Source organism: Acanthopagrus latus, chromosome 13 (assembly GCF_904848185.1).
Source record: "Acanthopagrus latus isolate v.2019 chromosome 13, fAcaLat1.1, whole genome shotgun sequence".
Classification (NCBI taxonomy): Eukaryota; Metazoa; Chordata; class Actinopteri; order Spariformes; family Sparidae; genus Acanthopagrus; species Acanthopagrus latus.
This window is the reverse complement of record NC_051051.1, coordinates 11,775,476-11,799,127: the sequence shown is the minus strand read 5'-3', so window position 1 is coordinate 11,799,127 and position 23,652 is coordinate 11,775,476. Positions and strand designations below refer to the sequence as shown.

At 43.1% G+C, this 23,652-nt stretch overlaps 2 protein-coding genes across 22 annotated transcripts in view; both read left to right on the top strand.

The window, feature by feature from the left end:
* Positions 1–2,713, top strand: part of LOC119031009 (stAR-related lipid transfer protein 13-like) — a 62,757-nt gene extending 60,044 nt beyond the window's left edge. For all 8 annotated transcript variants that reach the window (XM_037119079.1, XM_037119081.1, XM_037119080.1 and 5 more), the window contains one exon: positions 41–2,713. In XM_037119079.1, coding sequence (XP_036974974.1) covers positions 41–158 — 118 coding nt within the window. In that variant the 3' untranslated portion in view covers positions 159–2,713. The remainder of the gene's footprint in view (positions 1–40) is intronic.
* Positions 2,714–14,028: 11,315 nt separating this feature from the next.
* nbeaa (neurobeachin a) overlaps positions 14,029–23,652 on the top strand; it is a 106,281-nt gene continuing 96,657 nt past the window's right edge. For 8 of the 14 annotated variants that reach the window (XM_037119896.1, XM_037119895.1, XM_037119892.1 and 5 more), the window contains exon 1: positions 14,417–14,740. In XM_037119896.1, the coding sequence (XP_036975791.1) occupies positions 14,417–14,740 (324 nt within the window). Of the gene's footprint in view, positions 14,741–23,652 lie in introns of all 14 variants that reach the window. The other 6 variants (XM_037119902.1, XM_037119903.1, XM_037119905.1 and 3 more) reach the window with 1 other exon arrangement.

Genomic DNA, 23,652 nt, shown 5'->3' with positions numbered 1-23,652 from the left:
CAATCATTAATGTACCTTTGTTTTGCTCCTCTTGCTCCAGGGGAAGGTCTCCAGAATGGTACAACAAGGCGTTTGGTCACCTGTGTGTTAACGAAGCGCAGATGATCCGCTCCTCTTTTCTCCCTCCGGATCAGACGGACACCGAAGCCAAGATCTAACCCCCCAGGAGTTGAGCTCAATCTCGGGTCACACTTCTAGAGCAGCTGGGGCCGGGAGGGGCCTCATCCAGGCTGTGGACACTGGTGTCTTTGCAGGCCGCTGAGCCATATTGAGCCCCACTGTACCAAACTGTACTGAGTTACTGTCATTCACACACACAGAAGAAAAGGAAGGAGTGCTTTTAGTGATGTGTTCACGTAATCCTGCCTCCTTAACATATCACTCGTGATTTTTCTCATGAATTATGATTTTCCGAGCACATTTTCCAAACATGAAATTGGATTTTCTTTGCAGAGCCACTGACGTTTGATAAAATGTAAGTGACTCAGAACAACATGCATCCTGCGAAGGATGAGTTTGCATGGACTAAAAGCATTGTCAGTATTCATTGTTCTCAGCGATTCTTCCAAATTTTCATCCACTAATCCAATATCTGGCAAAAATAAAAAAGATGAGCTAATAAGGCCGCCAGCGTGAGCCGGTTTAATCATGAGATGGTTGCCATAGTATCAGGGTTAATGTTTAATCTGCAGCACCATAATGTGGTATCACTGTAATAGTCATCTTGATAGAGCACCTACCTGAAGCTTACACGTAATCAATCCGTGACTTTGTTGTACATACAATCCAAAATGGCATAAAATGTAGAATACTTGTATCTGTATTGATCAATTTGGTAAATGTATCCAATCTAACTCTGTAAAAGGTCACATGGCCTCTCAGCGGAACTGTGGCAATGAACAGCAAAACAAATGAGAGTCAGAACTCAACACTGAAACTATTTGAATTTGTAAATTCAGCTGTCATTAGAAAAAAAAAAAACAGCAATGACTGTTTTTTATGGAGGCCAAACATTTACCCTTTAATACTAAAATACAATTTCCTCTGTAATTTGTTTTTAATTCAGCAATGTCATGGCATCAGCCTCGCAGTGGCTGTTTATTGAATTAAAAAAAAAAAATCAGTCATAATTCATGTAGAATCTGAGTTGCTGTCGACGTCATAGATCGGACTGCACAGTGACACCAGAAGTGCTTCACAGTGATCAGTATTTAATGTTCTTACTAAGCTCTTAACTACTTAAACTCTGGTTTAAGACTGCTTGTGATCGTGGACGGTTAAATCTAAATTCAATCCAGTATAACTCCTCCATAAATTTTGAACCATCAATCGTCATATAAATTCACCTGATCTAGGATCCACTTCAAATTGTACTCACTCATAGATACTAGCTACCTAAATACACCTGATTTTATCATCAGGATCCATGCATATTACCTGAGGAATTATTGGAATTGTGGAAAAATGGCTTGACTCATAATTGGGGAGGATAGTGAGAGAAAAATCAGAATACACAGCTTAAGTTAATGGGATCGATCCTGGGCCAAGACCCAGCCTCCATCTGAGTTTCTCAGAAATCCGTTAATTTAACAAATGGACGGGGATGAAAATATAACCTCCTGGTGGAGCTGATTCATTTGTTCGTATATAAACTAATGCAAAATTCTATAAAGCAGTTAACATGTCACATTATTAAAATGCACTTACGATCGAGTCTTCTCCAGGGAAAAATGCATAAATCCCAGTGCTCCCTGTCAGTAGGAATGACCAGGACCAGTACAATATGGGTACATGTCAGCATCACATCGTGAAGGGTGCAGTAGTTCAGGAAAGAAAACACAGTACATGAGGGATCCGGGTCCATAAATGTGTTGTTACGGATACATTGTGTTGGACATCACTGGTGATTTAGTTCTCTGTCACTATTTTCAGTGTTAAACTTATCTAAATGTTATTTTAAAGTTATAATTATTGTCATTTTAATGATGTATATGGTATCACTTTTTTCTTCTTTTTTATTTTGGCTGTCATGTTATACAATGTCTAAGACATGTGACCATTTCACTGCTTCTGGGAAGCATGTTTGAGTGCGTGTGTGTGAGTGTGTGTGTGCATGGATGTGCCCGTGTTATCTGCATTTTAAGATATGGGTCCAGCCTTGTATTGTAAATATATACAGTATGACGCTTTCTGTGCCAGCAGATCAAACATCGTAGCTTTTCAGGGTCTTCCTATCATATTGATATGCTGAAATGTGAACCTTCCACACGCCATACTACTAAAGCAATACTAGACTAGAGCTTGCTCTGCCGTGGCACTGCCTTGGCTCTTGTTTTCTTTTTCTTTTTCTTTTTTTTTTGTATTCGTTTCCGGCTGTAGGCAGCGTTGCTATGGTGTTGCTATGATACAATATCCCTACTGTGCCACCGAAATCCTGCGTGGAGGATGCTTGCTTGGGAGTAGTGTGGCATGTGTGTGTGTGTGTGTGTGTGTGTGTAAATATGCGTGTATGAGTGAGACAGAAAGAAAGGAAAGGAGTGAGTGAGTGACTCTGACGTGAGCCCATCGACTGTTTGGGGAGAGGCTCCAAACCTAGCCAAGTAGCTGAGACGAGGTCTGCGTGGTTTGTTTTCTGACAAAGCGGCAGGAAAAAAAACAAAAAAACGAAGAGTTGTTTCTAAACAGGAAAATAAAAAAAATCTATAAAATCGAACGGTCCTCCTCTGTGGTGATTATCCTCATGCACACAAATCACAGCATAATGTTCCTTGTTATGTGCCTGTGTGTCCATGGAGCGGTGCTGTTGGACTGCTGGAGTCTGAAGGTCATGAATGAATCTAGTGAAAGTGTGCCATGGAAAATGTTTTGCAGATAACTGAGTGAATGAAGAGTCATCGTGGGGGGCTGTTGTCTCCCAAAGGACGTTTTCTCTGTGTCCTTCCAAACGGGATGGATGTAAGAAACTAAACCCTCCACAGCTCGGATCAATACCCAATCACATTTACCTACTTAGCTGTGTTAGACTGGGGCCCTCGCAGAGGACGATGAAGGTGTTGGAGCACAGACACGCCTCAGTCCCCAGCCTCCCCGTAACCAGGGCCGTCTGTTAGTTTTGCAACGACACAGAAATGAGTGAAACACTGCTCCATTAACTTCTACCTCATTTAACATGTCAGTGATTTTATCTAGAAAGTAGGGCACACTGTGGCAGCTCCTGAATGTCAATGATGCTCCGCACCGTGGGTGTACTTTCGCTCCCTTACTCCACGGGCTCTGACAAATGAGGAACATCATGTTGCAAATTAAACTGTGGGGAGGGAGTGAGAGACAGAGAGAGGGTGAGAGAGAAAAAAAGGATTACTGACAAGGTGTATTGAATTTCCCGACTGAATCCACTTTATTTTTGCGGGTGGATTTTTTGAGAGCCACAGGGGGTCGAGGCAAAGCGTTCAGATTATGAAGGCGTGGACCGTGCAAACAGTATCAGTGCTGGCTCTCAGTGCCTACAGATGAAATGCAGAGATTTATAACACCATCAGTTTTTCCTCCTGTCACACAGGTGACCCTGTGTGAAAGGATTTAAGGGTGACCTCCTCTGGAGGAAAGAGGAAGTGCATGTCCAACCACTGGTCCAAGAAATCTTTACATCCCTTGGGCAATTTTAGATTCCCCTCCCTTTTTATGCCCATTTTTTAAAAAAGTGGATGGATGGAAAAGAGTTAATACCAATGTATATTATTTTGAACTCTTACTCGTTTCTATTTTGTGGATTGGTCTAATCATACTCTAACTTTCACGACAGTTACAGTTCTGATAATGTTGGGTTCTGGACAACCACGACATGGCCAGAACGTTACTAACAAGAGTGTGAGGAAACATCAGGTGTTCCTGTAATATTAACCCTGTAAGACCCAGACATAGAAAAACATAAAAGAAAAATTTTTCAACCACTTAGATGGTGTTGTAGGAGGCCTTTGGAGATGAAAATGAAGTGTTTGCAAAAAAACATCTACATCACTGTGTTGCACAGAATGTCTCCAGAAGTTAGCATGCTAACAAGCTAACCCCAACCTGTCTCCTGATACCCAGAATTTAAGACGGCAGCTATTTGCTAGCTGTTAGTGTAATAAACAAACTAAATAAACTCTCAAAATGTGAGGAAATGAGACACTCTTTATTTTCATTCTTATTTTTATTATTAAGTACAACCGTACGACTTCTGAATTCATGTTCCTCTCTTTTACCAAACTTAGACAAGAATAATTGCTTGCATTAGCTAGCTAAAACTGCTCAAACTGTAACACAAACTAAACAAAATTCACCAAAAATGTTGATTTTGTCTTTTCACAGTCCTCAATTCACAGAGTGAGATGTGGAAATATTCCATCTGAAGGCGCCATTTCCCCCCAAATGATCCAAGGCCTCAGGCCATTGTCTCCACAGCTGACTGAGCCATGAGCTAATTAGCTAACAGTGGCTAGCCTAAAGCCAAGGATAACTAGCAAAGCGCAGCAGTTATCAGGCTGGTGATGGCCTTCATTTCAAGTCTTTGGAGCTACCTTCAAATTCAGTCCATATTTAACAAACGACACATTTATTGTTGCTGTGGCGTCCCAAGTCAGTTTGTCAGTTAGCTCTGAGTTACCACTTTAGCACGTTTTACCCTAAATTTGGACTATAAGAATTATGAAGAATTATTTATTGTGGAAACTCAAAATATGCAAAAAGGGATATTCTTAACCGTATACTTTATCATACTTTTTAATAATTAATATTGCGGTATTCTTTAACATATCAAAATTCTAGGTGTATACTGTATACCTGATATATCACAAAACTGATTGATTTCGGTCTTCGCTTTGCATTTGTTTTTCTCCATCACTGATCTCCGGCTAAACTTAACCCCCAGCCTTGTTTGTGTGACGGATCAAAAATAACAGGATATGATAGAAATCTCTCATCTCTCAACATCGCTCACGCTATCTGAAGAACTCAGCTGATGTTTGGCGGTGACGGACGGCGGATGTTGTTTAATGCTGTTACCCCTTATCTGCACCGTGTTCACATTATAGAAGCATGAGCGGGGAGGGGAGGAGGGAGGCGGGTGGTGGTGGGGTGGGGGGGGGGGAGTAGCAGATGTGTCTCCTCTGAGACTGGTTAATCCACCGTCTTCTTCCAGACAATCATGATAAGGTCATTAATGAATAAATTATCCAAACGGATGAATTATTGATGGGGCCGTGTTGGCAGTCGTGTGTACAGTATCCTTGAGCACGGCGTACTGTAGCCAAAACTATGCACAATTAATCAGAAAAATATGTGAAGCGTGCGTTAAATGCTTCAGAATGAGAAATCTGTCGCTTCATTTCAGTGAGGTCGAAGGTCGCAATGTTCCTGCTATGTGAGAATGAGGATTGTTATGAGTTTAACACAGACATCAGGCATTTCGGTCGGAGTTTCCCAGAAAAGATGAGAGTCACAGAGATTTACAGAACAATAAAGCATCTACAGTCACTCCTGCAGATCAAAAGCGGCCATATTGAGAATAAGTGATTAGTTACAGCACCAGATAGAGACTTTTTTCACAGCGGAAAGGTCAGGCGGTTTAATTCATTTTGGCAGCGCAACTAATAACGTCAGTGGTGGCTCCTCTCATTTCAGATATATATCAGTGAACCTGCTCACATGAAACAAAAAATAAAAACAAGGCCCTGCAATAGGAACAGCTAATAGAAATCCGGCCCATGAAAAGTCAATATGCCGTGATAAAGGTTTGTTTGATTCCCTCTCTTTGGCTCAGGTGTCTCACCTGCAAGCACTTGAGGTCATTTGCAGTGGCACTACAGAATCCTGTATTATATTTTGAGTCACATTTGAACCGAGGTGTCCTGTTTCCCTAAAAAAAATGGATTGCCCAGCGAGCTTTGAATAAAAAAAAAAACCCAGAAGGTCGTTTTTTTTTTCCAACACGTTCTGCTGTTGTGAAGGACTTTTTTGATTAAAAACAGGTGCGGGCTGCAACCAGGAACGACACTATGAGAGTGGCGAGAGTCAAGCAAGAAGGTGAAAGTTGTGGCTAAAACTCGGTGAAGTAGAGGAGCGCTGCAGGGTCAACAGATAACTCTGATAACCACTACTTCAAAAAAAAATTGTTATCTTTTAGTTCCTAATTCTAAACTATCTGTTTATATGACATATAAACGTGGACTTTTTTTTTTTTTTTGCTAGGATAATCTTTGAAAATTCTCCGCAGTACCAGGATCACAAGTTTCCCTAAATGACTTCCGGTCCTCTGTGCTCACATTATGAGAAATAATCAATCCTACATATTAAATTTTATGTTAAAAAGTTGTGTTATGTGATAAAACCTTTTATCGTCCAATTTTGATGCGATTTTTTGAATATATATATATATGTTTAATCCATAGAGCACAGACACAGATTTACTTGCGGGTGACCCCTTGAATGGATGTGGCCCTCTCTGATATGGAGTCATAGTAGCACCATATAAAAGAATGAATATGTGAATGAATAAGACAATAAATGATAGAATATAAAAAAGAGGAATTAATAGGTACAAATATTTTTTAAATGTAAAACATGACGAGAAACAACAGAATGAATAAATGTGTAAGCATAAAGACAAACAAAATATTTTAAAAAATATGTTTTCAATTATTTTTCACATTCATTTTTGTAGAATCTTTTTTAAACGTATACACTTTTTGCGTTTACATTTTCTGTTTTGTTTCATTCATTCATTCATTTTTACATCCCTGTGTTTTTCCTTGTTCTTTCCCTTTTGCCTTCACGTTTAATTTGAAACCAGCTTTAAGTCTTTTACAGATTTATCCCTTTAATTAGGACCCCTACGCTACGTATGGTAATTGGCCGCACTTTCACCCATCTGTGCAAACCCACAGTGTCCTTACAGCACATTTAATCAACACCTGTGTGGGTGTCCCGTGTGTTTGCAGAGATTTGAACTCCTTTCCCTTTTAGTTAATGAATACATATCTTCAGAAAAGGGAACATATTTTACACGCTCTTCTGCAATGGTGGCAGTTAAATACGATTTCATTCCCCTGGCTCGTGTATCACACGCTTATAATGAGTCAAATCTCTCAACTCTGTTTGCTTCTCTTTTAAAACCACACCTTCACATGGTAAATTCTGCATGTTTTGTGAATCAGGTCATGCACAGCAAACTGACATGACGGATTTGATATTTTTTGAGAGCCTGATAGCCTTGAGCAGAATTCTAAATAAAGTTTTGCCGGTTTGAACTGCGCTCGGCGGCATGATAATTGGCTCATCGGGGGGTTGAGGGTCCGTCATCGTCACGTACGCTGGACACAAAAATGGAGACGCGGCTAACAAGCAGACTGTGTTGTGTCTGTTCTCTGGTGTACGTGTTTGTCAGAGCCGGCCTTTGCGAACCCAGTAGCCTCGAGGTCCGCATGCCGTAATGTTAGCTTTTCCATCAAACTGAAGTGGCCGTTTCATCTCAGATGGGTTATTCATGGCCACCGCCTCAGTTCAGGAGCCACGCGTGTTCCAGCTGAGAGTCGAGACCTTGATCCCGGGTCGTGACCCCTGTCAAAGAGCTGGATCCTTCATTCCTGGTGACAGCTTTCAAGACCAAAGGGAGTGTTAACACGAAACGGATGAAAATGAGGGACTCTGGCATAGAATCATATGTTTTCCAACACGATTGTGATCGGAGCATTTTGCTCTTGAAATCGAAACTCTCCCTCATTTTTCTTTGACCAAGACAAAGTAGGCTTGTTTAAACCTTCATTATTGCACTTCTGAGTTCAATCAGATGTGGCTTTGAAGAGATGCACACTAGCAAAGACAGTGTAATTGTCATAACCAGAGGAAGAGTGTGTAATCCTTTAAGAAAAAAAAAAAAAAAGAAAAAAAACCCGACAACAAGCGTTATTGAAGTTATGAGATTTTAGCGGGATGACATTCTTTTCTTGTGGGCTCTTTCCCCCCGACTGATACATAACCACTCTTTTTTTTATTATTATCTGTAATAAGCTACTTTGTGGCGTCTTCTGAGGATTGTCCTCCGCAATTCCAGCAGAATTAGAGTCGCTGAGTGAAAGCGACAGGGAATACGACCTGCTTGTTGAAAGTATTTGGTTCCGAGATTGCAGAGGATCTCAGTAAAAGAGCCACTAACAAAAATCTTGTCTAATGCCCCCAGAGTGCCGACTTGAGGTCTCTCAGTCTATTTTCAGCAAGGTTTCCAAGCAGAGCATGAATTGTAAAGGGAAGATCAGTGTTATTCACTTTGCCTGTCAGAGCTTTTTAATGTTTTGCCCTAATGGTGTTTATCTTATTTTGACCACTGGCTGACTTAGCTTAGCTTGGGTTCAAATTAATGTTCCTTTTCTTGCATTGCTCTTGGATAGCACTACGCAACTGTTACTTGTACACCTTTTGCGTCGTACTGTTGCATCATTTATTGCTGGCTGAAATCAACAGCGTGCTTCATACATAAATCGGAATTGAGAATAGCTTTTAGCTTGTGAAGTGACTTTTGGCAAGCTGCTGTAGCCAATGGACATATTCCCTTCAGACAGTAGCACATTTTGCCTGCACTAACATTAGCGATCAAACAAACTAAGGTTAGCCCCGAGGACACTGCATGGAACCTGGGCACAGCATTGGAGATGGAGCCCGGTTCTTTCTTCATGCCTTTGAAAGCTGCTCAGTGGTGCATGAATCCAAAAAAAAAGCTTGACTTCCAGGCTTTATAATTACCTGGATCTTCTTCAGATCTGCTTCTTTCACACTGTAAGCTTATGGGGAAACGTCTTTTTGGGCCTCAGTGCATCACATGGTGTTGTAGTAACACAGTTTGGACCAATACGAAAACTGGCTTCAAAGCCTGGGGTTCTTCCTTGGGGCTTGGTTGGGCCCAGTGTCTGTAACTTAGCTGAGCTGCACGGATCTGACTTTGGTTGTTTTGTAATGTATGCTGATAATTTGCCGCGGAGCCAACAGCAAAGCTCGCTAATTTGAAGGCAGATAATCGGAGAAAGTCAGGGATGATCTCATTTTTGGGTGATGTTACATTGCACTTGAAATTGGCAATACAAAGAGATTAATGCATGTAACTCGCTAAACATTCTTGCACGGATGGTAATGTCAAGAAACTAATGAAAGTGCACTGGGATCCCACTGGCTTCGTGTATTTATAGAAGATTTAACTAAATAACTTTTTGAGATGGATGATTTTGTACCGTACAAGGGGAATGCTGCCGATAATAAGATGGAAGACCACGTGACTGAAACGTTATTATATAAACTATTACCTTGTGTTGAACCATCAAAACAATATGATACATACCTTTAATTTGAAAAAGAATTGTAAACAGAGAAAAAAAACTACTCAGAAACTAACAAAGACAACAACAGAAAAGCATCTGATTCCACCTAATTTACCCATTAGTCTTTGAATCAGTAAATGCTGGCAGAAAAAAAACAACATTTGATTGTTTACTGAAGTAATATGAAATTGATTATTAATAAACACATGAAGAGACGACAAGCTGCTGGGTAGAGTTAGCTCTGCAATCAGTTTTTTCCGCTGCACATCTCTCTCTCTCTCTCTCTCTCTCTCTCTCTCTCTCTCTCTCTCACACACACGCACACACACACACACACACACACAGGAGGGCACACACATCTTGATGATGACTCACGACCGTCTAGGAAAACAGGAAGTTAATATCTGTGTTTCCATCTGTGTGAGGTCAGCCCGTAAACAAGTTTGCTTTTCAGTTATCCTCAATAGGAAAGCAGAATAGATAAAGTCAAATGTATTACATCCGCCAAGACGGTTATGTTCTCATCTGTGTTCGTTTGCTGGTTGGTATGTCAGCAGGGTTACACAAAAACTACTGAATGGATTTCCGTGAAACTTGGATGGAAGATGGGTCTCAGCCCAGAATATATCACATTACCTCTTGGTGTAGATCCGGATAAAAAGGACAGAGCCAAGAAACTTTTCCATTGTAATCATTTAAGTTTACTTAAGTAAAAAGTATGAGTAAAGGTACAGTCAAACCTGTGTTCATACATATACTGTCGGTTGAATGATTGACCGATTTTTGAATGCAATATTCGATCAATTTAACAGCAATACTTTTAAGTAATCTACCATGTAACTAGTAACTAAAGTTAACAAACACAGTATATGCCACAAAAATGTACTGGTGTGATGGTATCAAGTAGCAGCAAATGGAAATGGAAGTGCAAGTATCTCAAAATTATACTGAAATACAGTGCTTAAGAAAGTGTACGTAGTTACATTCCATTACTAAGATTACATGAGTAGAGGGCTAAGATGGACTTCTTGCCAGGTTTGGCTCCCTGCATGAGTCAAATAGTAGCAGTGCTGACATTAGCTGCATGACCAGACAAAGCAATCGGCAACTGTCTGAAGGCAGCTTAACTCTGTGCACCACCTCAGTACTGGATTTCAGCAGTAATGGATCGGACACTCGGTCCCTCCCGACACCAGCTGTGTTCATTTAGGAGCCTGGTACAGTTAGCTGCTCTTAGCTACTGTGGTTACTTTAGCCAAAGAATCAAGTCATCTGTGTATCAGGAAACTCCATAAATCACAGAGGGCACAGCAAGATCAGATGAAGGAAAACCAGGAAAACTATTTCTTCATTTCATATGATCCAGTTTTACCAAATCGGGGAATAAAGTTAGAAATGTGTGTTTTTGTACGGTAATAAGTGAGGCCCGCTCCCCCAGAAAAAGGTCCGCTTCAGCAGAGTCTTTCTGAGATGAAATCTTTGTTATGTTATTGGTTGAAAGGCGTTGGTTCAATCTTATGTAAGGAAGAAGACATGACTGGATTTTTATTAAAAGAAAATTACAAAGAAATCGATTATTTTTGGAGAAAATGTTGATAAATAGATGCAAAGTGTCCCTGTGGATGTCATCGAGAATTGTTAATAGGGCATTTTTCATTTTCAGCTTGACTTTTATTTTATTTTGTATTTTTCATCAACCTATTATTCTTCCACATCACAATGGAGGTCATGATTCCATGTGTATTGTTTTGTTATCCTAATGGTTGTCTGTTACAGATCTCTGATCATGAATTAAGGCCAACAGTTATGGTTGATTAAAAATTTTGAGTGAATTTTGAGTGATACAGGGCTACTGAGTTTGATACTGAATTAGGCTCGATTAAATCAAAGTAGACTGTTTAGCCTTGGTGGAGGCAGCGATGCGCTCTACTGAGTGCCATTCTCCCTCTGCTATTGTAACACTTATTATTAAACTTATGTGAAGGCCTTGACTGAACTATCAGCTGTTCAGATTATAACAGCAGATCATGGATACCTGTCAAACCAACTCTGTGACCGCTGCACAGAAAGAAAAAAAGCTGCCAAGAAAACAAACAGCATTTTCTCCAATATGCACTGATCAGACCCTTCCTGACAGACGTCACCTCAGCTGCTCTCTCCCTCTAACTGAGTCCCAATCCCCTCTGAAGCTCCGGCACTCTGATCATCTCCCCCCGCAGGACACCGGCTCTACCTCTGCACATCTCACATACAAAGGTACGCCAGAACAGAGAGGTAAATGACTGCCTGCCCACCAGTGTACTGCACCTCTGCTGGAGGTGAGGGAGGGGGAAAGAAAGATGAGGTGGAGGAGAGATGAGAGAGAGAGAGAGAGAGAGAGAGAGAGAGAGAGAGAGAGAGAGAGAGAGAGAGAGAGAGAAAGCGAAAGAGAGAGATTGAGTGAGGGGAAGAAAAGCGAAGGAGAACAATGTTAGGGCTTTTGCTCCCCAATCACCAACCAGATCCCGGTTAAGACCTCTCTTTCTGCTAAAGAAGTCTTTTGTGAAATCATGACAAAGCTACAGAAGCAAGCCTTTGTCGGAAAACAAAGACGAGTGTGTTTGTGTGCCTGCCATTGTGACTGTGGTGTGTGTGCGTGTGTGTGTGCACATCACAGAGTAACATAGCATGTGTTAGTTTGAGAAATTACTTTGCTGAGTGTGAGGGAAGTGTGTAACAGATGCAGGCGTTGTGTGTGAGCGTACAGTGTGTACGTGTGTAAGTGTCTCCTTCATTTCCTTTGTGCTGAAGATTGGGTTGGGGAAAAAAAACAAAAAAAAAAACAAAAAAAACAAAACAGAGATGGCCTCTGCACGTCTGGAAAATTCTCTAATGATCTCACGTGCACGCGAGCACGTGCGTCAAAATGTGAAGCACAACACTCACACACAGAGGTGCAGCCGGATAGTGTTGCTCCCGTGTCGCCCCTCGCCATGTCCCCTCTGTCAACGGTCATCATCTCAAAGAAAATGAGGAGCGGAACGTGGCCACTGTTACTGTCTATTTGAAAACACGTTCAGACAGACACGCACATGGACAAACATGCACAGACAGAGTGACGAATCGGCCTCTATAGCCACCTTGCTAATGGAAATCCTACCCAGCAGATGTGCCCTGTTGGAAGAACACATGGAGTGTGAAACAGGCTTATGTATGCGTACAGGTAGTGAACCAGTAACCACAATCTGAGCAGCCCCTGGAGGATAACGTAGGTGTGTGTGTGTGTGTGTGTGTGTGTGTGTGTGTGTGTGTGGCTGGACCTTTGAGTCGGTGCTCAAAGAGACTCAATGAGAGCATGACATCAAAAAATTGGAGAGAGAAAAACATCTCGACACAGTTGAGCATGCAGGACGGTGTGGCGTCACCCAGACTGAATTCATACAGCAGACACTGTAGCTACATATATACAGCAACCATTTGCATACCTACTGCATGTGTGTGTGTGCCACTGGCTCTCAGCCTGGAGGCTTCTACGCTTAGAGTGCCCTCGTTTTTCCTGCCACACATAGAACATAATTTTAGGGCAATTATTGTACTTTAGGGCCCGTACGAAATAGAAATGGGTCTTTGTTAAAAAGAACGGGGAGTATAAAGCAGAGAGGTAGGGGTGGGAAATGCAGAGTACGTTGCGATATAATTCACAATACGCTGATATCGATCGCAAATACACTGCTACACAAGGATCCATCTGGTAAAATTTTCATGGTGGCCATTCTCCTCTGACATCACACAAATGTCGTACTGCCGTATTTTAGGGTACAGCACGTAAACATTAGGAATCTGACAAACTGTTATTGTTTGATTGCCTCCTGATTGGTGAGAAACCGAAAAGACAGTGGATGGTGAAAATCTTGAGGCCATATTTCGAGGTTAAACGACATATCTGAGAACCCATTAGCTTCCGTTATACAACAGCTAAGGTTAGCATTCAACCACTTTCTAGCTAACGTTACTGCTTGAATAGTGTTACACAATGTGACAGGAAAGGCATAAATGAATTCTGAAATATTTACACACATGTTGGACACATTTATTCAAACCTGGATGTGAAACACACAGGGTGTAATCCATCGGCAATGTTAGCTAGGAAGTTTTTTGAATGCTAATGTTAGCTAACTGTTATCCAAAAGTGCCTCTGTAGCCTTCAGTGGAACAGGATGCAGGTAGGCCTGTGTGGGAAAATCTGAGTCTGTCGTTGTTGGCTGACCTCTAGTAAGGGGGGGTGAGACAGTTGTAGAAGAAGAAATTAGTGTTGAGAGAACAGTTGTGTGATGAGGAAAGAAAGACACCACAGGTACATGGGACAGAGATAAGTGGGACAGGTGGATGGTTTCTGAATATATAAACAGCCCCCGTCTGGAAGGCAGACTCTCTAAACCTCTTCAGCCGATTCTGAGTTGACCCCTTTACTGCATCCACAACTTGCCCATTGGTATTTACTGCCACAGTATTCCTGTACATAGTACAATATAGTATTGCCCGCATTTAAAAATCATTAAATATTAACACACAAAACAAAACAAACAACTCAGTTGTGCAGCTGCTGCTGTGCTCAGTATGAACCCATGCATGGATGGCTCCATGTTATTCAGCTTCAGCACCCTACCGGAAAAAAATCCCCGAGTGCGCATGCGCGGCTAGAGCGCGCTGCCGCAGACAGGGGGCGTCAACATGGCGCTCTCTTTCACGACGACTGCACTGACTGCAAGCTGCCAATGAGAGAGAGACAGAGAGAGAGAGACAGAGAGAGAGAGAGCGAGAGAGAGAGAGAACAGCGTAGGCTATCATTCTGTCAAACCTCCATCCTTTTCGCCAGCCCTATGAATCCCTACACGTTTTCAGGAGGATAGGGTGATTTTCTGAGGATTCTGTTGTTTTTTTTTTAAAACCGCCGCTCTCCCCTTGTTTTTTTTTTTTCTTGTTTTTTTTCTTCCTGCGCAGTGGATGGTTTTTTTGCGGCAACAGACGCAGCTTGTAGAGCAGGTGTGAGAGACAGCGGCGACCGCTCCTCTCCTCCCTGTTTCCAAGGGGAAATGTCGAGCGAGAAGCCGGTTTCAGCACCACCGGGCTCTGCTTCTTCGCTCGCGGACACAGACCGAGACTCCCACCCGCCGCCGGGCTCCTCCGCGCAGCAGCCGCCGCCGTCGCAGCAGCAGCAGCAGGTCGCCGCGGGCGCTGGCTCCGGCGCCACCGGGGAAAGGATGGTGTCTTCAGCCGGCTCTATGGTCCTCCCGGCCGGGGTGATCAACCCCGCCGTCCCGATCAGGAATATCCAGATGAAATTCGCCGTGCTGGTGGGCCTGATCCAGGTCGGGGAGGTTAGCAACAGGGACATCGTGGAGACGGTGCTGAACCTGGTGAGTTGGAGGATAAAGCAGTGCGAGAAAAACAGAAAAGGCAGCCATAGAGCACACAGCACAATCACAGACCTAACCCGCTATGTTTTATTTACGATGCCTCACTCCCGTGGCTGTGTGGCTTTCAGAGGATGATGTCATTTGTTTGTTCGGAGGATGTATGTGGGCTTTTTTTCCCCTCTTCTTCCCCTGCAGATGAAAAAGCGGCACACATGAGGCTGTGTGTTGGGGAATGAGATAAAGCTGTATTATTGTTAAAGCCGAGAGGAGCCTGAATGAGGCATGTGACCCCACCGAGGCATGGAGGGTATAATCACCAGCCATTGTTGACTAAATGACCCGTTTGCGGCGCAACAACGGAGAGACATTTGCAGTCAAAACTGTGGTGGCTGGAGGGGGGGTGGTGGCAGTGGCGGTGGTGGGCAGGGGAGAGAGTGTATGCAGGCTATTCTCCTGACCCCGATGTGTACCCTGAAGTGATGCATAGGCAGGTTGTAGCTACCGAAACGGCGGACGGTCATAAATGTTGCGCACCGGCACCCGAGACCCGAACGGATTTTAAAATCGGTTTCCCCCCCCAAAAGAGCGAAATCGCGCAGGTGTGCACCTCTGTCGAGATCCGAAACAAAAATCAGCCCCAACACGGACAAAGGCCGACTAGCATTATGCTACCCCATCGACATATGTGTGTGTGTGCATGAGAATGGCTCAAAATTATGCATGGGCCTATTGTTGGAGGCAGGGCCCTGCATCCTGTGCGCAGAGGAGTGATGTATAGGTAGCTGTGAAACGGTTAGTGGTTTATATTGCCGCTCGTCAGAAAGCGATTATTTTATTTATGGATCAAGATATAGGTTGCCTGCCTCCTCATCCTCCTCCTCCCAGCTTTACCTCTCCATCCGATGTTGTGTCGGCGATGCTGGGCCTACCCTACACATCAGAGGATTTAATCCAGCTGGGGGCTTTTTTTTGACATGACTGGTGTTTTCCTGTTACGAAACAGATGAGCGAAATGCACAGCGAGACGTGGGTCTGGGGGACTAATGCGTTAGGAGGGATATAGGACGCGTGTGCTGGATGCTGCCAGGCTGTTTTCCCTCCTCCATGCATCAGGCTGATGGCGTGTGCTGCATGATATTACATATCTGCTATGAAAACGAGGGGGGGGGGGGGTTCTGATCATTATTCATTTGCCTACTGAGGAAGAATAATGTAGATATAATTTATAACCTGATTCCAGTGCAGTGCTTCCTGGAGGTTGACTATTTTCAGGGTTTCATGGAGCCAGTGGCCTATTTACTCACTGGATGCTTGGTGTAGGACAGCCTACAGCTGGGCTAAACCATTTTTTCCTCTCAGACAGACTGGTGAGCCGTCCCGATTCAGGTCGCCTCTCATCTCCCTATTGATTATTGGTACTACAAGGAAAGGGGGGGGGGGCTTTGCTCCTTTGCTTCCTTGCTTGCTCACTGCCACCTTGTCTCCTTCCCTTACAACGCTGCACACAGGCTGATAACTATACATCCTGTTCCCTGGCCTCCTCCTTCACTCTGGAGGGGCTGAGAGGAGTGATGCTGCCTGCATAGACCGGCCTGGCAGGGCAACGCCATGCATTTAAAAGCAGGTGGAGAGGAGGAGGAGGAGAGGGGGTTGAGGGAGGGTGGGGGAGGAGAGGAGAGAGAGTGGAGGAGGAGGAGGATGAGGTGGTAGGATGCTGCAGTGGCTATGTGCTCAGAAATCACCAGCTGATGCAGCGGAAGAGGGAAGAGGACTCTGGATTGGTCCACATCAGATCAGTGAAAACTCATCAGAGCATTCAACTGAAATGTACTCTATTTTTACATAAATACCTGCATTAGGCCCCCGCTCTTTATTTATATTAACACACAAAGGCCTGACACCCCTGACAAATTACAGCAGTATGTGTTAGCCATACAAAGCTTTACTTGCTAAATCCTGAATTGAACAATCAGTTCTGGTTGCGAGGCTGCCAATAGCTAAGCCTGTTAGGGAATTCTGTTGCCCAGCTCCTTAATTAAAAGAGTTGAAACAAAGAGGTGCGGAGGCAGGAACCTCAGTGGTCATGCTGCTGGTACAATGAGTCCACTGTGACCCAAAAGCTGATCCATTATTCCAGTCAATGTGGGAGACCACAGCAGCCACATTTCTCTGTCTGCCGTGGCCGTATTGATCAGATCCCACTGCGGCCCGGGTGGACAGATGGCTTGTCCGCTGGATCAGATACGTACCCCCGTCCTACACATAGAGATGCTGGCCCAGTGGCGAGTGATGAACTGTAGTGTCTCTTCAAAGAAAGGGAAGAAAAGGAGAGGGAAGACAATAAAAATCAACTTGGGCCGGAGTGCCGGCTGCACTGATGCTGATACAGAGACAAACAACAGAGCACGAATCAGTTTATCAGCACTGCTGCCTGTGTAGCAAGGATCACAACAGGCTTGCCATTGCTTATAGTAATGTAATAATATTGATTTTGAATGGAAGTGTACCTGCAGATGTAGTACACGCTGTGCTCCCATATAGAAGCGTGTACATTGTATTGGTGCACGCGTGCATGTGTGTATGTGGGCTGCTGGCGGCGAGGTACTCAGCTATTATCATCAACAAGGCATCACAGTTGTCAAGGCAACACTGCTCTTTGACTGCCTGCCTCCAGACGCTCGACCACCTGGTGTTTCTATCCACTTCCGGACTTCTGTCACAGCACTCTGCCACAGCATCTCCCTCAATCTCTCGCTCTCTTTCTTTGCCCTTTCGGTCTCTCTCCTTTTATGTGCTAATATTTTTTACAGTTTGAGGAGCTCTGGACTGAACGGCAGCAGCGAGCTCGAGAGAATCGGACAACTGAGACACACCAGTGCGGCTACATTTTAGAAGGGGAACCTGGAGTAGTGGAGGGAATAGCACCACCAAAAAGAAAAAAAGATACGCACAGATTGAACACAGATTTATCGGCCAATCATCGGTAATGGCTGATATTCACCTTGGTTACTGCGGTTGGCTCATTCCAAATAAGACAACATGCACCAATAGCGGTGGGTGATGTTTATCTGTTGTGTCCCATCAATTTCGCGCTGGCACATTCATGAGCTACTGGCTTGTGACATCCCTGCCAACACTTTGGAAGGGTATATAAGTAGTGACAGCTTTAATGATTGATGACATTTTTTCCCCCTATATGAATGATGATTTCTTTGCTTCCCTGGGACAAAAATTGTCAATAAACAACAACAAAAAATCATCATCTTATGATGGGAACACACCGGCAGAGACGCATGTAAACATATTCACGTTCTGACCCTTGACAAGTACAGTAGCTCTTCCTACATTATTACATGAGCAGTCATTACTTATGAGTCAGTCCACACCCATTCATTTTGATCTTAGCTACTCACCTGTGAGGTTTCATGACTATCTCTTGCATGGTTGTGACAAAATCTCTCCACCGACAGACTGACAGAGTGATAAATCTGGCAAAACACTCAAAACTGCTTCTGCGTTAGTTTCTGCTACAAAATCTGTCTCCAGGACCACATTTTGTCGTTATGACACACACACACACACACAGATTCATAGGGTGGGAACATCACCAGCTGACACTGTCACAGCTAGTAAACATCCCCTATTGACCAAATGGTTACTTCAAACATTGGTATCACCCCATAATTACACAATCCCTATTATGTAGGGTTTTTTTTATGATTGCAGTCGGAAGCATGTCATCCACAATCTCTTCTATCAAAGGTGTTCAGTTGGGTTGAGATGTGGTGGCTGTGAAGATCATGTAGCATATGATTCATGCACTCATCAAACTGTATGGTTAGTCCACCATGGAGAAAGCTGCATTTGTCGTGTTTCTCTTATCATTTATTCAGTTTTTTCCAGCTGTCTGTATGTTGGACTATATGGATGTCGGGGTTGTGAGATAAATCTGAGGGTTCATGAAATGATTAATGAAACAGGAGAAATGAAAGATGAAACAAGGATTTTTTTTCTCAGATATTCCACTAATATCTTAAAAATGACAGAACAGTTAAACATTTTAGGACAAAACTGGGCCATTTGCATGTGGGCAGTGGTCAAAAAGGTTCGAACCACTGCAGCAGGTGACGCATTACAAGGCAGGATAGTTCCAGATGTTGTGATGGACCCATTTAGTGGTTGTGTCATCACTTTCTTTTCACTCCATTGGTTGTTCTGTAGGTTGAAACCTCAAATGTTTCTCGTTAGTGGTCGGCCGCTTCCACCGCAGGCTGTGATTGTTTGCTAAGACATGTTGTGATGTTTGAGGCCAGGCGAGGAGAAATTTTTGTTGGCAGTAGAAAGAGGGTTGACGTGTGCACTGTCTATCTGAACTGTAATGCCATATCTCCTCTTTATTTGACATAGTGAAAGGTGCATTTTAAATGCATCTACAGGCAGTGCTGTCAGTCTTGCCTGAGTGCAGCACCAGCTGTGCTTATTTATAGACAGCTTTATCTAGTTGTAATGCTTTTTTTGGGATCAAAACGCTGTGTTTGTCGTGCACAGAAAAAAATATCTGTGGCACTCACTCTGGCTCGCTTCTGGTCTCCGTGCCTGTTCTTTGCTTTTTTTTATTCTCTCTTTCACCTTCCTTCTTGGTCGGATGCAATATCTTCTGGCAGTGTCAGTCCCCACCTGAGTCCTTTTAGCGGTCCCACCGAGTCTCTGTTAGCAAACGTCTCATTATTCTTGTCCACACACTCCACAATCACCAAGGTCACCTGATACAGAGTCCATAGACAGCAGTGCCGGAGTCAGCACAACACAATGAGCCTGTCACACGCACAAAAATCCCCCCCAATATACTCCAATAATTGCATGCTCACTCAGATATTCATATGTTGACATTCAGACGCACAGCGAAACAATCAATTGCACCCATGCAGCAGCAACCAACTGATGTTTCTCTCCTCTGAAGTATAAAACTAATGGCAAAAGTCAGATGAAGCTGAGGGAAAAGGAAGGAAGGAAGGAAGGAAAAATGCGTCAGAAAAGATTTGTTTTGCCACATGTTTAACACTGCTTGACCCTCTGTCTGGAGTGCAGTGACACTGGTGTGCTGATTTATACGGCCGCGCATTTCCAAAGGAATAGGTCACCCGATCGCAAAACATATTATATGACGTGCCCCGAGGTGGTTTGAAAACTGCGGTGCAAAATTCAGTTTAATTTCACTGTTTTCCAAGTTTGCCCCGTGGCTGCGCACTCAGGGCAGAGGCTAACTGTTTCCCTGCATCACTGTAATCTGCTTGCATGGCTGTGCGGGGGAATAACAATGCGTCATCGTGCGCTTGCACAGCCATGCGGATGCCTCCCATAACAATGCCAGTGAGTGCAGAAAATGATCTCTTGGTGGCTTTTCAGCATAAATACAATAGAAATTAACAGTTTCTTTTTAGTTTTTTTTCCCCAGCTATGGGACATACAGCACATTTTCTGTTGTGTTGTAGCTACAGCCCACAATTGAAGGTGCAATGTACAGCATCACATTTTTAAAAGATTTTTTTCTTTTTGCCATCGTCTAATGAGACCACGGTCGAGATGTTAGGCTCTGTGTCACACTGAAACTGCGACCACTTCTCCAGTAACTGCCATTATGCAAAAAAGGGTGTTGCATCATATTCTTGTGTTGCTTTCATGCATTTTGATGAAAATATTACAACAATGAGTAATTTGTCTTTACTTCTCCTTGTGTTGGAGCTGCAGCGGCCTTCTTCCTGGTTTTTGTCCAGGCAGTGTGACCTATTGCTGTAAATTTAGTCTTTGGAGGCCAGTGGAGGTTGCCATTGAGCTCAGCATTAGTGTCATCAGTCCATATATTATTATTATTATTATTATTATTATTATTATTGTTGGGGTAGTATTACCATTGTAATCTGAAAGGTCCGCATCCCCCTACTTCCTGACCACACTGAGGTTGGGGTGCACCCTCCCCTTAGACACTCTATCACACACAGTCACACTGTGTAACCCTCATACATGCTTTGTTAAAGGCGAGCCCAGTTGAGGCCACACCTGATTAAGTATGATTATTCCTTCATATGCGTAGCTTAAAAGAAGGGATACGGGATGAAATTAATGTTCTTTTCATTGTTGATTAATTTGCCAACTTTACTAGGGCTGTGTGATAGATACCAGACAGATACTTTATTGGGTCAGTGTTGGGACATTTGTATTTTCAGCTTTTTATCATATCAGTAGAAGTCTAGCTGATAAAAAGAGCTGACAGTTTGAAGCCAGATTGCTTTCATTGACTAAACAAGAGCAGCATTTACAAACTTTGATAGAGTAAAAGTTGGTTTAAGATGATGAAGAAGAAGAGTAAACTTAAGAAGCATATAGAATATTAAATCATTCATCTTTGCTCATTACATCATTATTTTTAAAATACAAAAATGCATTGCAATTGTTTTTTGGTATCAGCTGTATATGGATACCACCAGTATCCATATTGCCCATAGCCCTAAGAATGACCCATCACAATTATCTAAAATCTTCATATGTTTTGTCTAATCAGCAGGCCAAAACCAAAAGATATTCAAATTACTGTCACAAATACTAAAGAAAAGCACCTGAACCTGGGGAATTTTTTGTATTTTTACTTACAAAATGCAAAATACTTACTTTACTTACTGAAACAATTAAAAATAGCTGACGATTGTTTTTCTGCTGATCAATTTATGGATTAACCGACTAGCTGTTTCAACTCTAAGTGTCACATTACCTGAATTCTGAATACATTTCCACATACTGCTGCTGTACCCTGTCTTCATGAAGGGAAGGGAACATTAGCCTCAGGCTAATGCTGCAGCAAAGAGAAGAAAAGCGCCTGGTGAAACCCTGAAATTTCAACATTAAAACAGAACAGAAGACGCACATTTTGTCAAGCGTTCACCAAGTGTTTTGCCGGACTCTGTGAGATGATGTTGGGGGTTATTTTTGGGAAAGATTAGCAGCCATACTGCTGCAGAGGAGCTTAGTCAGGGGTGACAGCCAGTGAGAAACGTTAGGTAACGGTGACAACTGTGCCTGTGCTGACCAAAGGAACAAAAAAATGACAAAAAAACTATTCAAAATGTTATTATATGTGGTGAGGTGCTGCTTATTAACTGCATGAACACACACATGCATTCGTGCTGTGGAGGAGGTGGGGGACAGAGGGTGTGGCTCCCACTGCAAGGTCATGAATGACTCTGCGATCTATCACACAGCTGGGTTGTCTTGACCCCTGCATGAGCCAGGAAGAGAGAGAGAGAGAGAGAGAGGGAGGGACGCAGAGAGTGTGAGAGAGGAGGAAAAAAGATGACTGGGGGGTGGATTTTCATCTATACTGTAGAAAGAGTGACAGAGAGAGAAGGATGGGGAGCTGAAGAAGAGGAGAGTTGCAGAGGATGAAATGGAAAAAAGTCTGATTGTCCTTTAGGTGCTCTTTTCTTTTGAGTCTAACGTAGGTACAGCTGTACAACATTCTGTGGGAGTCTGATGAGTTCCGGCCCCCCTGTGGATCCTCATCATGCGGTGTGTATCACTGCTCCCTCCTCGCCTCTGCTCCTGGTGATGGAGGAGTGAAATACAGCAGGATTGCCGTGGACATGAGTGAACGGGAGAGCCTGCGCACTTTTTTTGTATAAAGCAGGGAGCCTGTTAGAGATACCTTGACATTTTGAGTTTTTAATTGGCCATTTTTCTTCATCAGTCACTTGTCACATTGTGGGATTAGCCTCCACTAGCTTGTTAGCATGGTTACCATTCCTCTGTGAAAATCAGGGGTGCAGTAATAGCTTTCATGCTCCATGGCATGCTGGACAAATCTAGAAACCATTTCCACTGCCCACAAATACACAGGGAAAGAAATTAGCTCTTTAAGAGTTGAATTTTCAAAGGTCCCATATATTTGAAAGCAAGATATCCCTGATTTGATTAGAAAGCAGGTTCAGATACCATATACTGTACAGTAAATGATGCGAAATCCTAAAAAAACCCCACTCAATTCATGGAGAAATGTGCACAGCTTGTACCTATAAACTGTTGCTTTAAATTCACAGTTTGTAATTTCTACCACTAGGGGTCTCTCAATCAAAACAAAGCAAAAAACACAGTAGCGAAAGCTCATGGGAGTTGTTTTCTTCATTGTTGAACAACCAACATTGCAGAGGAAAATCCGTGACTAATTCAGTAATGTTCATGGATGACATGATATTTTAAAAATGTAATTCAAGTTTTGTTTGGCTGTGTTCACCGACTTCCTGTCTTACTGTTGACCAATTGAAATGCACTTGTTAGTTAGTCATTTTTATACATTTGAATCCAGAAATGTTACACACATCTTTAAAAGAGCCGTCAGGACTTCTGTAAAGTTGTGATGTCACAACTATATAGTCACCGTCCCAGCATGGCCATGGTTGCAACAAACCTTGACAGAGCCCGTGTAGGAACATGGTGGGCGGTGCCTGCTCAAGCCTGTGAGAGCTGACCAACCACAGCAGACTGGGTTTTTCAGGAGACGGGCCTTAAAAAGACAGAGAGGGAATAAAGGTGCTGCACCAATGGGCTGTGAACATTTTGGACTAGACACCTGAAATAGTTACGTGGACCTTGAAAATGAGCATAATACGGGACCTTTAATGCAATGAATCTTTTTAAGGTGCAATGCTGATTCTTGCTGAATTTCTCTCATGTAATTATAACCCGATTTCTGGTGAAGTCTTGCCCGTCTGCTTTGTATGTCTGTGCAAGCATGAGGCGTTAAGCATCCAGGCTAAACCGCTCACCTCTCCGTGTCTTAGAGCGCCTCAATTCTGCTCCACTTCTCTAAATTCCTCCTCATCCTTCGTTGGCTGCTATTTCCAGATGCTGGGATTTTGCAGGGG